Source organism: Chiloscyllium plagiosum, chromosome 6, assembly GCF_004010195.1.
Source record: "Chiloscyllium plagiosum isolate BGI_BamShark_2017 chromosome 6, ASM401019v2, whole genome shotgun sequence".
Taxonomy (NCBI): Eukaryota; Metazoa; Chordata; class Chondrichthyes; order Orectolobiformes; family Hemiscylliidae; genus Chiloscyllium; species Chiloscyllium plagiosum.
This window is the reverse complement of record NC_057715.1, coordinates 26,457,574-26,470,118: the sequence shown is the minus strand read 5'-3', so window position 1 is coordinate 26,470,118 and position 12,545 is coordinate 26,457,574. Positions and strand designations below refer to the sequence as shown.

Genomic DNA, 12,545 nt, shown 5'->3' with positions numbered 1-12,545 from the left:
CATTCTGTTCTCAATCATATAGCCAATTGGAGAGGTGCATGTTGTCCTCAATTGCTTTTGATTATCCTGCAGAGTCCTTCCTTGACAATAACGACTGAAGTTTTCAGAGATTTCTTCTTGAGATCATTTATTACTTGGGTTTGGTAAAGTGAAGCTGCACACATTGCACATTGCTTGAATAGCTGTAATTCACTAAATGTATGTCCAGTCCATAATTAAGTGTTTGACTTCTAATTCTCGTTGAAGGTTTTTTTATGTAGAAGTCAAAAGCAGGTTTCATTTGTTTCCTTTCCTTTCCCTCACGTGCTTTGCCTCCCACTTTAGTTTTCACTTTTGTTCTTAGGTTTCATTTTATTTTTCACAGTTGCTACTTCGTTCTGGGGTTCTAATCATTTTTTGACTTTTTTTCAAGAAATACAAGCCTGTGGCAGCAGGTGTTTGCCACTAGATGGCATTTGTACCAAATAATGCTGTCACGTGAGCTTCCCTCCACCATGCACCGAATGGAGGGGACAAAATGGTGGGATCAACAATCTCTGCAACAGCTTGGATTGGTTAGTTCATATAGTTTTATAAGCTATATTTTGTTCAGGAGAGCTTTGTATCAGTATTGTATGAAACATTTTTACTTGATTTTTAAATAAGAGAGCAGGCTCTCCGTTGCTTTTTATAAAGAAAAGAATAACAAGGATTCTAAACTTTAAAGGACTTAGATTTTATGCAGAAAGGAAGTAACTCTGCCTTCTGGCTGTTCAATGATGCGTACTCACAGGAACTGTTTCAGTTAATTTTTTAATTCTTCGATGTTCAAGACTGTTGTCGAGTGCTTCTTCAATGAGGTTTCCAAACTCTTTAACCCAGGACTTGGACTCTATTTTTAAAATATAAGTGGCCGCTACTGCCAACCATGAACTATGACCATGATGTGGGTTTTGCCTCCAGCTGGGTATTTCCAGAAATGTTTACATTTGCGTCCATATCGTTTGAACTAACATGGCAAATCCACCAAATGTATGTTATGACTCTTGAGAGATATTACAGTCCCAAGCACTTTCAGATTTTAGGCTAATGTTGAACTATTTAGCTACAAAGCATAGAAAGCTTTCAACAGCTTACCAAGCTTCAAGTTACCACAGTTAAGATGGAGTCTGAGACCTTCACATCCTCAGTTCACATGCTACGATGCAGTGATAATATCTAAAGCATTCCAACTATGAGAGAAAATGCAACAGTATCCAAGGATTTGATTTTATCTTTCGGAAGATTTATGTAGATGAATCGTGAAACCACTCATTACTTTTAGAGAACAGAAGCCTGGACTATTTTAACTCCCAGTCCTCGTTGAAATTCAAGCAGACAACGTCTTGTCCATCCTGATATTCTAAATCCTGTCAATTTACTTTTTTATGGTTTAAGTTGATAATTGCGAGATATTTGCTAGGTTGTCACACAGCTCATTGGCATCTCCAGCAAGAAAACAGCCTTGCATTTGTCCTGTATATGGAATGGTTTGTCAATTGAACTGCTTTAACATATTGTACAATGCAGAGATTGGATGACATCCTTTTTGTTGTGGTGCAACCAGAAATTTTCTCGGCTTGCCTTGCACCATTTTCTGTGGTTGATTACATAGATGGAGGGCTCCAAATAGGATTGCCAAAGCAGTTTCTCAAATTATAAAATTCACATTTTTTTAAACAAACCCCTCCATGCCTTTGCCCCTGTCTGTCACTTTAACGTCCTTCAGCCCTTCAACACTCCTTTAGATCTGCATCTCATTCCGACTTCTTCCACGTCTCTATTTTCAATTTCTATTAGTAGCCATATCTTCAACTATCTTGGTCATAAGCTCTGGAATTCCCTCATTGAACATGCCTGCCTCTAATTCTCTTTCCCTCTTTCTCTCCTCAAAACCTACCTTGATTGATCAAGCCCTGTTCATCTGACCTAACCTTTGATAATGTGGAATATCTTGGGATGCTTTACTACATTAAAGTGTTGTACAAAATCAAGACTTTTTATGTATAGATGGTGATGTTGGGCTTATTTACTTTCTCAACGTAATTTATTCCCTTCAAAGTTGGAGCAATACTCACCTCTGTTGATAAGCTAGTACCTAGCAAAATCAGTAACTCATTGAGTGACATTTAATGAAGGTGATGGGATCTCACCCATCAGCTGGAGAGACCAGGAGAGACCTGTGTTGTCCTAATTCAGGCACTTAACTAGGCAGCCGAGGACCTTCCCCATAGTTGGAAATCTTGCCTGCTGAGGGCTGCTGGCTAATCAGAGATTGGCAGTTAGTAGTGCCACTGCAGGATGCTGGCTGCTGCCAATATCACACCCACCTGAAGACCAAGCTTGCCCAGGAAAGCAAAAGCAGTGGATAATGGCGGGAGGGCATCATGGGGTTGGGTTTTTTTGGGCTAAGGGGGCTCAATATCAGTAAGACCTCCCTTTTTGATGCTGTCTCTCAATGTGCTGAGTCCCTTTGAGGAAAGAAGCAGCCTCACCTGCAGAAACCCTCAAGTAAGCCTGACAGAGTTTACTCTTTGGGCTTTCTGCATGGTTGCCTGGTGAATATCCTGCTTACCACTCGGTTAATACCAGTGACAGTGGGATGAGACTTTTAAGTGGGTGCTAATTATCCACTGAAGAGCTTCATATAGTGACAGGTGGGAAAACTGTCCTTCAGACTTCCCACCCTGGAATTAATTGAAGTGCTGGCCTGTGATCTGCCCATCCTCAAAACTTACCTCAATTCATCGAGCTCTGACCTAGTTCAACTGACTCCCCCATCTCTACCACCAAACTCTCAATGGGGGTTTGCATTAAATTCAACCCATCTTGAGGTTTCTCTAACATCTTTGCTCCTTCAAATGCTAGCACATTGCTATGATTTATTATTGGAGAAATGAATTCTTTGAAAATATGTTTTGTCAATGAGTTTAGTAGATCAACAGTTTTGACAGCCACAAATGATATAGAAGTTGACACAGATTATGCATAACACTGCAAAGCATAGTTAAACACGCTTATTAAATGCAGGGATTTTGTTTGTAGCTTGCATGCTATCTGCATGAATTAGATATTTTCAAACCTCCATCTATTTGGTTATTTTAGAAATGCAAATTCAGGGCTACGTCTAACAGGACCCGAAGATGCAGGGCAGACTGGATATGATATATCACTTCTTCTCGTTCTAACTTGCATTGTTGGAAGGCAGTGGCAATTTGCAAAGGTTGCTTCTCAAACAACAACTGAGTAACTTTGTTATTTTGTACCTCTGAGCCCAGAAATGTAATTTTATCATGTTTAATTCCTTTGTGATTTAACACTGTCATGCACCTCATTTATATGCTAATTCAAGGCAAATTACATTTAACACTCTTGCATCGTTAGGATCATTTCCTCTGCCACCTGGAAATTTCGATCACCCACGCTATGGTTGTGAGAACACAATGAGCTGAGGAACTTGTTATCAAGACAAAGAAATCCAATTTTTAACTGTAGGCAAGTGGACGATTCTCTGTTAAAACATGTGTTCAAAATGAAATGGAAATCAGAGTATCTTTGATTGCAGAGAGGCTATCAAGCATTACCTAACGAGAGGTTGAGTTTAATGGCTGGTGGCTTTCAAGTTCAGGTCAAGCTAAGGTCAATTTGTCAATCAATTGCCTCAGGTTATGCAGGGGACAGGTTCAGACTCCTGCTACCAATCACTTTTTGACTCGCATCGGTTGGCAGGCAGACATGTTGTGTGGTTGGGCAGGGCAAGGCAGGACTTGAGTGTACAGCATCTTGTGTTTGAATGTGTTACCTGTTGCTCATTCCCTACGCTTACATGAAAGGACTGATGGCATACTGGTTATATAAAAGGAATAGTAATACGTTTCTTTCAGGAATTGGAGGGCCAAATCTGAAATGTCTACTGTTAGATATGATTCCACAACTGGGAAAACTTGCTGAACAGTCCTGAGTGTGCCAATTACATGGATTGGGAGCAGCATGTATTCACATTCATGGATCTTTTCTCTGTAAACAAAAGATACATATTCAAGCCTTATACCTTTTGAAGGTTTGAGAATTGTCTCTATGGCCACAGTTCAGTTAATCAGATCGATTCACCAACCAGTCAGCTTCCTTTTGTTGTAACATAAATTGTTTGAAATTTGGCACTCTTGCACTCATTCCGATGAATGTGAGATTAAAATATTTGGCAACTTGTCTCTCTCTTCAATGATGTTCAAGTTCTTTATTATTGCCTCCATTGCCACAACGAACCAAACTGCAAATTGGAGGAACAATATCTCATCTTCCGCCTGGGCAGCCTACAGCCTGGAGGACTCAACATTGAGTTCTCCAATTTCAAGTAACCTCCCGTCCTTTGCCCTGACTCCCTTCCAAGCCCCTCCCCCTTCCACTCCTCCCAGCCACCTACTGGATTTATTCCTCCCATTGACCAACCAGGTCATAACCTCTACCTGTCTATGCTGTGCTGTTCCAGCAATAAAGTTTCAACTTTGATCTCCAGCATCTGCAGACCTCACTTTCTCCAACCAGGTCATAACCTCTACCTGTCTACACCTATCCCCGCTTCACCCTGCCCCTGCCACCCCCTTTATCAGCTTCCCTTACACCCACTTCCTGTCCTGAAGAAGGGTTACACCCCAAATGTCAACCTCTCCACCTCCTGATGATGTCTGGCTAGCTGTGTTCTCCAAGCCTCTTGCTTGTCTAGGTTGGATTCCAGCATTTGCAGTTTTTTTATTTTGTCTCTTCTTTACCATCAAGCACTAAGTTGAAACTGTTTGGGTAACTGGGTTGGAGGGATAAATAAAGCATATATGGTGTGATTCATGAATGGTCAGTAGTCTACCTGTCCCACATTACTTCCAAGAAAACAGTTATATTCAACATTCTTCATAACAATTGTATGCAAGACTTTAACTTCACTTTTAACAGTGCTATATCAGTTGGCATGGAGAAATGAAAAAGTAAAGGACTATCATGGACTCCAAATTGAGCAATTTACTTATGAGTTTTCATAAAAGACTAGTATTAGAGAAGATAAAAGAGGACCTATTATTGTTGGTACTGTACTAGCTTGCTAATCACTGAATGACTGGACTTCCTACCCTTGATACTGCTGGGGACAGAATTTGGGAATTGATGAAGAGAGCTTGGGGTGGGGGTGGGGGTACAGGCGAAGCGATTGCAAGAGGAGGAAATACCCCTTTGTAGTCAAGTAAAATTAACTTTTTTTTATTTGTAAAGTCACAAATGCTGTTGCTGTTGAGTAAAGGTCAGAGAGAGTGCTTGAAATGTCACTCAGCAGGGGAGCCAAGAATACTATCAAATCCATGAGCTGAAGTCATTCAAGGGTCAGCCAGCTTCAGTGTCAGTTTCTTTAGTAACCAGAGTCAGCCATTCTGGGATTAATGTGCATGAGATGCCACGTCCTGAAAGCATATATAGTCCCTTAAAAAGAACAAATTTAGCTCTTGGGTATCCGTAAGAAACAAAGAGTAAATTGCTCTAATTTTTCCCAATGTAATAAATTATGTTTATGTTTGCATGAAGCTAAGGTGCCTCTTGGCCAATCTGCCAGTGATTGAGGTGGTGACTGCATTAATACATGCATTTAAAGTGAAATATTCTGTTCTTTTTTTTGACAGTTCAGTGATTTGTTTAGATTTCCAAGCTCTCTTTTGCTAATTTAAATCTGCAAATGATAGTATTAATGTTTAATGATGCTCATTAGAAAACTAGATAATATACAAAATGACAGAAACATTTCCTAGCCCTCCAGAGCTCATTATTCAGCTGCAATATTGTTATTTTTCCATTTCAATTTTGATGTTAAAGGGCAGTTCTCAAAAGGATTCATCTGCTTCCTTATTTTGGGGGGTTTTGAATGCCTATGCTTTCTCTCCCCTGCTTCCTGTTTTGCTGTGGTTCCAATGTTTACTGGACTGACTTGTGCAAATCCTGAGAGAATGAGCACGCCAGTGATCTATCTACAATGGAATGAATGTTCTGCCCCCATAAAGAGAACAACAGTAAATGTGTTAACTTTGAGGAAAGAAGATTGGGAATCAAACTGGAATAAAGGCACAAAGAAAAACTATGATAAATCTTGAACTTTTGAGCAGTTCTGATGAAAACAACATGTTAGTAATGCTCAGTTTACCATCCACAATAATTTGAATTGCTGGATTACTATACTCATGTCATAGAACAGCAATACCATTGGACTAAAACAACAGGGCCGCAAATTCAAACCCCCTCATAGCATCTGAGGGGATTTACATGTAATTCATTAATTAATCTGGAATGGAGAAGGGTTATTAAATAATGCTGATCATAAAACTATTGACTTGGAAGGAGCTTGTTCACGAGGCTGAATCAGGAAAACTCCAAACCCACAGCAATGTGTTTGATTCTTAATGGTCCTCTGAAATTACCTAGCAGGGTATTTAATGGTATTGAAAATCATGGTTTACTGCTTCTTAAGTGTAATTAGGGGTGAGTAGTAAATACTGGCTTTGTCAATGACTCCCACATCTTCTGAATCTATAAAACAAAATTTAACTGGCAATATTTTCATGATTAAATAGAGGCTGCTTCAGGTGATGAGGTTGAATGAGACATGTTCAAACCCATTCTTAACACTGCCTTGTGATAGAGTCATAGTCATAGAGATGTACAGCATGGAAACAGACTCTTCGGTCCAACCCGTCCATGCCGACCAGATATCCCAACCCAATCTAGTCCTCCGCCAGCACCCAGCCCATATCCTTCCAAACCCTTCCTATTCATATACCCTTCCAAATGCCTCTTAAATGTTGCAATTGCAAATGTTGCAGCCTCCACTACTTCCTCTGGCAGCTTATTCCATACACATACCACCCTCTGAATGAAAGATTTGCCCAAAGGTCTCTTTTATATCTTTCCCCTCTCACCCTAAACCTATGCCCTCTAGTTCTGGACTCCCCGACCCCAGGGAAAAGATTTTGCTTATATACCCTATCCATACCCCTCATAATTTTGCAAACCTCTATAAGGTCACCCCTCAGCCTCCAACGCTCCAGGGAAAACAGCCCCAGCCTGTTCAGACTCTCTCTGTAGCTCAAATCCTTCAACCCTGGCAACATCCTTGTAAATCTTTTCTGAACCCTTTCAAGTTTCACAACATCTTTCCAATAGGAAGGAGACCAGAATTGCACGCAATATTCCAACAGTGGCCTAACCAATGATGATGTGAGCGAATAGTATTTTTAAGGTACCAGTTGTTTCCGAAGCCGGAGAATATGGTCCAAGTGTTGGACACTGCCAAACCAGCTCAGCAAAGAACAGAAACATTTTCTCTCGATTCCCAACTGTGGCAGGTGGGTTTGAGTGACAGGCAGTCCTGGTATCATGTGTTCTGAAAGGCAAGCAGTCCATTGCCTGTGAGAAATGTGAGAAATGTTGATAGATATGTGATCTTCAAGCTAGAGTAGTCCCATCTATTGACATTTGTGACTTTTACTGACTGAAAATATTGATCCCTAGAACATCGTATTCTGATGTGCTTCTGATTTAAGTTGGGACACAATGAAATTGTAAGCGGTGAGACACCACCAATTGTTGTCACCTCACCAAACATGTGATTGGTAAGCAACAACATAAATGCTGGTTCTTTTGTGAATGACTGGATGTCCTACACTTGATGTTTCTGCAAGTCTCTGTTGTATTTGCTTACTTAATAGGATTCCAAATTGGAAAAATATTCCTTTGCTGTTTTATTTCCCTAGAGAAGAAATGGGTTTGAAGAAAATGTTCAAAATGTAAGTGTAGCGTTCTGGGAATACTGTTGCTTCACAATGACAACATTATATTAAAATTATGTAACCTGGATGATCTAATCGTAATGCATGTTAAGGGTCTCACTATCAACTTTCAGTCAAACTCAATTATCACTGATTCCGTTCATTTTGAAATTTTATTTCCTGCCCTTTGTGTGAACTTTTTACTGGTTTAGATTTCAGACAGCGTCGCCTTTCGATATGTTCTTGTTCGGCTGAAAAGGTTATGAGATTGAGGAAGTCACTCAGCATGGAGTGCTGCAAATTCTCTGCTTGCCCTATCTCACTTGTGTTATCAGTCAGTGGAATTGTGCAATGGTGAAGAGTTCACTAAAACAGTGGAGCTTTAAAGATAAAGTGCATAGTGCATGGGACATGATCTCTGTGACCATTGGGGTTTATTAATTGATACCAATACTTTGCTGCAGAAACAAATGTTTAACCCAATTATTGGGTTCATTAAGGGCATAATTCTTCATCATAGAATGCACAATATGGTAGTGTTCCTACCCTTTGGCCAGGAGGCCAAGGTTCAAGTCCCAATTAAACATGGACACGTGTTATAACACGTCCAAACATGTTGACTTTCACAAAAAGAACATTCTATGTAACAGAGTCCAAAACAATGAGGGCATAATTTAAAAATTAGTATTGGTACAGTGGAAACCTGGAACATAGACTCCTACTCCTGATTTTTACCAAATAAAAGAGGTTTAAGGCCTGTGTTCAATTGACAAGTTCAAAATTGAAGTTGATTGGAATATTTGTAAAGGATGAATATGAAGGGATATGTAACAAAGTGGGTGAGTAGTTATAAATCAGCAATGATCTCACTGAATGGTAAAGCAGGCTTGAAGGACAAAATAACCTACTCCTGTTCAATCATGTTTTTTTAATATACTTTGTTTATTCTACAGCATTTTGAGCTTTGTATTCCATATTACCTTCCAACGGTTGAATGAAAGTTTTGACTCACAGAAAATCCTAGATCAGTTCTTGCCAACTCCTCCTCCTCTGACCCTGTTTTGAGATGTGGCAATGAAGAATGTGACAGCCGTTCAGTGGAGAGCCAGTGGGTGGAGGGAGGGGATGGTACTGTGAAAGCAGGTTCCTGTAGAGGGAGCACTGCTATTAAAAGTTAGTCAGAGATTCGTGACAGCCATTGCTGCCTTAGACCCTAATGCCCTAATGCTGCTGTTCACCAACCCCTAAAGGGTGTTACTTTGGAAAGGCTTGATCTTGATAATTTCGTGGCTTCCCCAGGGAATAAGCAGAGACCTATCTTTACTCCAACCCTTCTGAAAGTAATAAAATATCAAATTAGACTTAGACTCGAGCACTATCCGTCAATGTTGAAAATAAATAAGAACAACCTTTTGTAGCTGTAGTAGTAACATGTATTTGTGCATCAATTATGGTGCTCAGTTTGTCCTCTTTGTAGCAGGAAGGGTAGAAAACCCATTGTACCAGAAAGAAGAAAACCAACCAAGTTTATTCGGTTGAGCCAAAAGGACAATGAGAGTGAAATCATGGAATCCCTACAGTGTGGAAGTAGGCCATTAAGCCCAACAAGTCCACATCAACCTTGTGAAGAGCAACTCACCCTGACCCACCCCTCTCCCCAATCCCTGTAATCCTGCATTTCCCATGGCTAATCTAACTAGCCTGCACCTCTGTGGACACAATGGCCAATTTAATATGGCCAGTCCACCTAACCTGCACATCTTTGGACTGTGGGAGGAAACCAGAGTACCCAGAAGGAATCCACGCAGACACTGGGAGAATGTGCAAACTCCGCACAGACAGTGCATGAGGGTGGAATCGAACCTGGGTCCTTGGCACTGAGACAGCAGTGCCTTATCCAAATGGTGCCGACGATGGGCAACAGTCTGTGAGCTCTGTACAGCAGATTTTATTCTCACATTTCGTACAATCATTCTGCACTTCTAAATTTCATTTCTAAGTCTGTAAAAATTACACTCTGCATGCCTTGCTTTGTATACTCACCCTGTGATCTGTATGTCCTAGTATATTATGGTTTTCCAGTAATGCACACAAAACAAAACTTTTCATTGTGCTTAGGTACACGTGACAACGATAACTCAAATCAATCAAATTAAACACTGAACCGCCATACCATAGTGATGTCCCAAATTTATGACCAACAAATTACTTTTGAAAGCTAGTCACTGTTGTAATGTAGGGAATGCGGAATGTGCCAGTCTGCAATACCAGGTGATTTTTTTGTAATGAGATGGCATAGATTTAACAAAATTAGTAAAAGGAGCAAAGTGATATGAGGAACAAGTTTTTAAACACAGCAAAGGGTTAGGATCTGGAATACACTGCCTGAGACTCTGGTGTCTGTAGATTCAATCAAAGCTTTTAACAGGGAATTAGTCAGTTATCTGAAAGAGGAAGAATATACACAACTACAGGGAGAAAGCAGGGGAATGACACTGGATGGGTTGTCATTTTATTGTCAGTGTTGATTTGTTGGGACAAGTGACCTTTTGTGGCACAACATTTCTGCAATTTTAAATACTCAACATTAGGTCCTTTCGAGAGTTGTTTACACATGCAAGATCCACACTTCAGTTAAAAATTGTATTTCAATAGTGGTAAATTTATAACTCGTTTCTGTATGCTGTTGCCTCTAACCAGTAACTAGGAGACTTTGTAATCGGTGCAGAAATTGCCTTGTGCCTCTTGCAGAAGGTTTTGAGAAGCAAAAGAAACATGTTATCAATCTATGTAGGCTGGGGCTATTGAATTGTACTTCCCAAGTATTTTTCTTTCTATCCATAACACCATTTGTTTTGTTTGTTGGTTTCTGTTCATGAGGGTGCATACGAGTTTAGAACGGGGTTAGAATTTCAGCTGGTAATTTTTTTTATGTTAATAGTTTGCCTGTTGTAGCAATTGTTACCTTTTTTTAGTAATCCCTGTAGTATTTGGGCTTGAGAAGCAGCACACTTACATGTGGGTTTTAACAGTATTTACTGATTAAAGCTCATACGGTTTATAGGCCATTCTGTGTATTATACACCCTTGTTTTCCAATTCTCGGTTGTGATTTAAACAGTGACTATATTTTAATCAGTCAGGGAGGGGAGGTGGAGGGAAATGTTTCTGAAGTCAAAATTTAACAAAACAAAATACACCTTGACCTGTTATCTGCCTTTTGAAATTATTTCATATAAACAGGAAACTAGCTGGCTGCTTTCAATCACCGCATTGATTTCAGATTGTTTTAAACTACATCAAAGTATTTGTTTTGATTTTGTTTTTGGTACAGTTCCATGTCATTATGTACAAAAAACTTGCTTCTTTAAAAATGGTTCTTACATGAAAGACACGAACAAAATTTTGTCAGTTTATAGTGCCAAAGCTCAAAGGACACTCACTGTCATAAATACAATCTTGAATGAGGGGGAAGGAGAGATTACATTTCATAATACAGAAGTAAAAATGGATTTTTCTTCTTTAGCTTAAGTACTGACATTTTTCCAAAGTTATGTATCACTAACTAAGAGTTCATAAGTGCTGACAGGGCCAATCATTGCAAGATGTTTATTAGGAACCTTGTATAACCTACCTATTTTGTTAGACAGAGAAACTGAAAATGGTGCAAACAGACTGTATTATTTGGAGAACAGTTGGTTCTCCTCCACTCTCGCAATTGTGGTCCCAGCTGTTCCTTAATTCTGTGTGCACTTCTGTGTTGTGTTTTGATGGCTGAGCTGATCCTCAGCTCCCTCTGTCCTTGGGCAAGCCTGTCGACCAGGCTCCTCCCACTCTCGCCGACCAATTCCACTGTGTTTACCCTGGTGCTGCAGTGTGGAGCTCAGTCCGAAAGGACAAGCTCAGTGCAGCGTTACAATAAGCAACCGGAGGGAGAAAGAAATAAGGAGAGAGTTGTTCTCTGAAGGACAAGGGTTGAAATATCCTACAATTAGAAAGATTCAATATACAGCCTGATATGAATCAGTGTTAACGTTAAAAAAAAGTAAAAATTGTTCCTGTTGCTGTGAATCACAATTTCTGGTAGCTTCCCCTTGACTGCTCAAATTTAACCTTGTACAGAAGAATCTGCAGTCTCGTTCACAGTCCTGTGTATAGAACATTGCACTGCACAGATGTGGAAGTGAATTGGGACTTTTTTTATGTGCAGTTAACTGTTCCCTGGTTTCATTCTATGGCAGTGATAACAATAAAATGTCCCCTGTTTCTATGTGATGTTGGCACACTTGCGGACAAGTAGTGACATCGTCCAGTGTATATTTTGTGAAAGAAAATTTACCGTTCTGTGCACTTTGGCCAACTGCTGAGGCCAAAACTCTTCACAACAGGCACCAGTTATAAATGAGAGCTTTGCTGCTGCAAATGAGATTGACCATTCACACGCGCAGATAACAGTAATTAGATTTCAAGATTCTCATGACTAATAGCATTACTGAGTAGATATGCACAGACGTCCAGATTCTTTAAAGGCACTTGTCACCTTTTCTACCTCTGAAATAATTTCTTAAGAATTATAAACAGTGCAGGGCAGGAATTTATCCTCGATGTATTTGCCCCACCGAACAAATTTAAAAAGGAGGACAAGTCCAGGGAACTAATGATCAGTTTATTTAATGGCAGTAGTCAGGAAGGTAGTTGACATTTTTCCATCTGTGAGAGATAATGAGAATAT

General features: G+C 39.9%; 1 protein-coding gene across 3 annotated transcripts in view; it reads left to right on the top strand.

Annotated features, from left to right (window-relative positions):
• The window catches only part of klf12b (Kruppel-like factor 12b), a 280,995-nt gene that overhangs the window by 71,319 nt on the left and 197,131 nt on the right, over window positions 1-12,545 (top strand). Inside the window, exon 1 of one of the 3 annotated variants that reach the window (XM_043691383.1) lies at window positions 489-554. The exons of the other annotated variants lie outside the window; for them this stretch is intronic. Within the exon in view, the coding sequence (XP_043547318.1) occupies window positions 495-554 (60 nt within the window). The 5' untranslated portion in view covers window positions 489-494. Of the gene's footprint in view, window positions 1-488; window positions 555-12,545 lie in introns of those variants that run through there. 3 annotated transcript variants of the gene reach the window in all.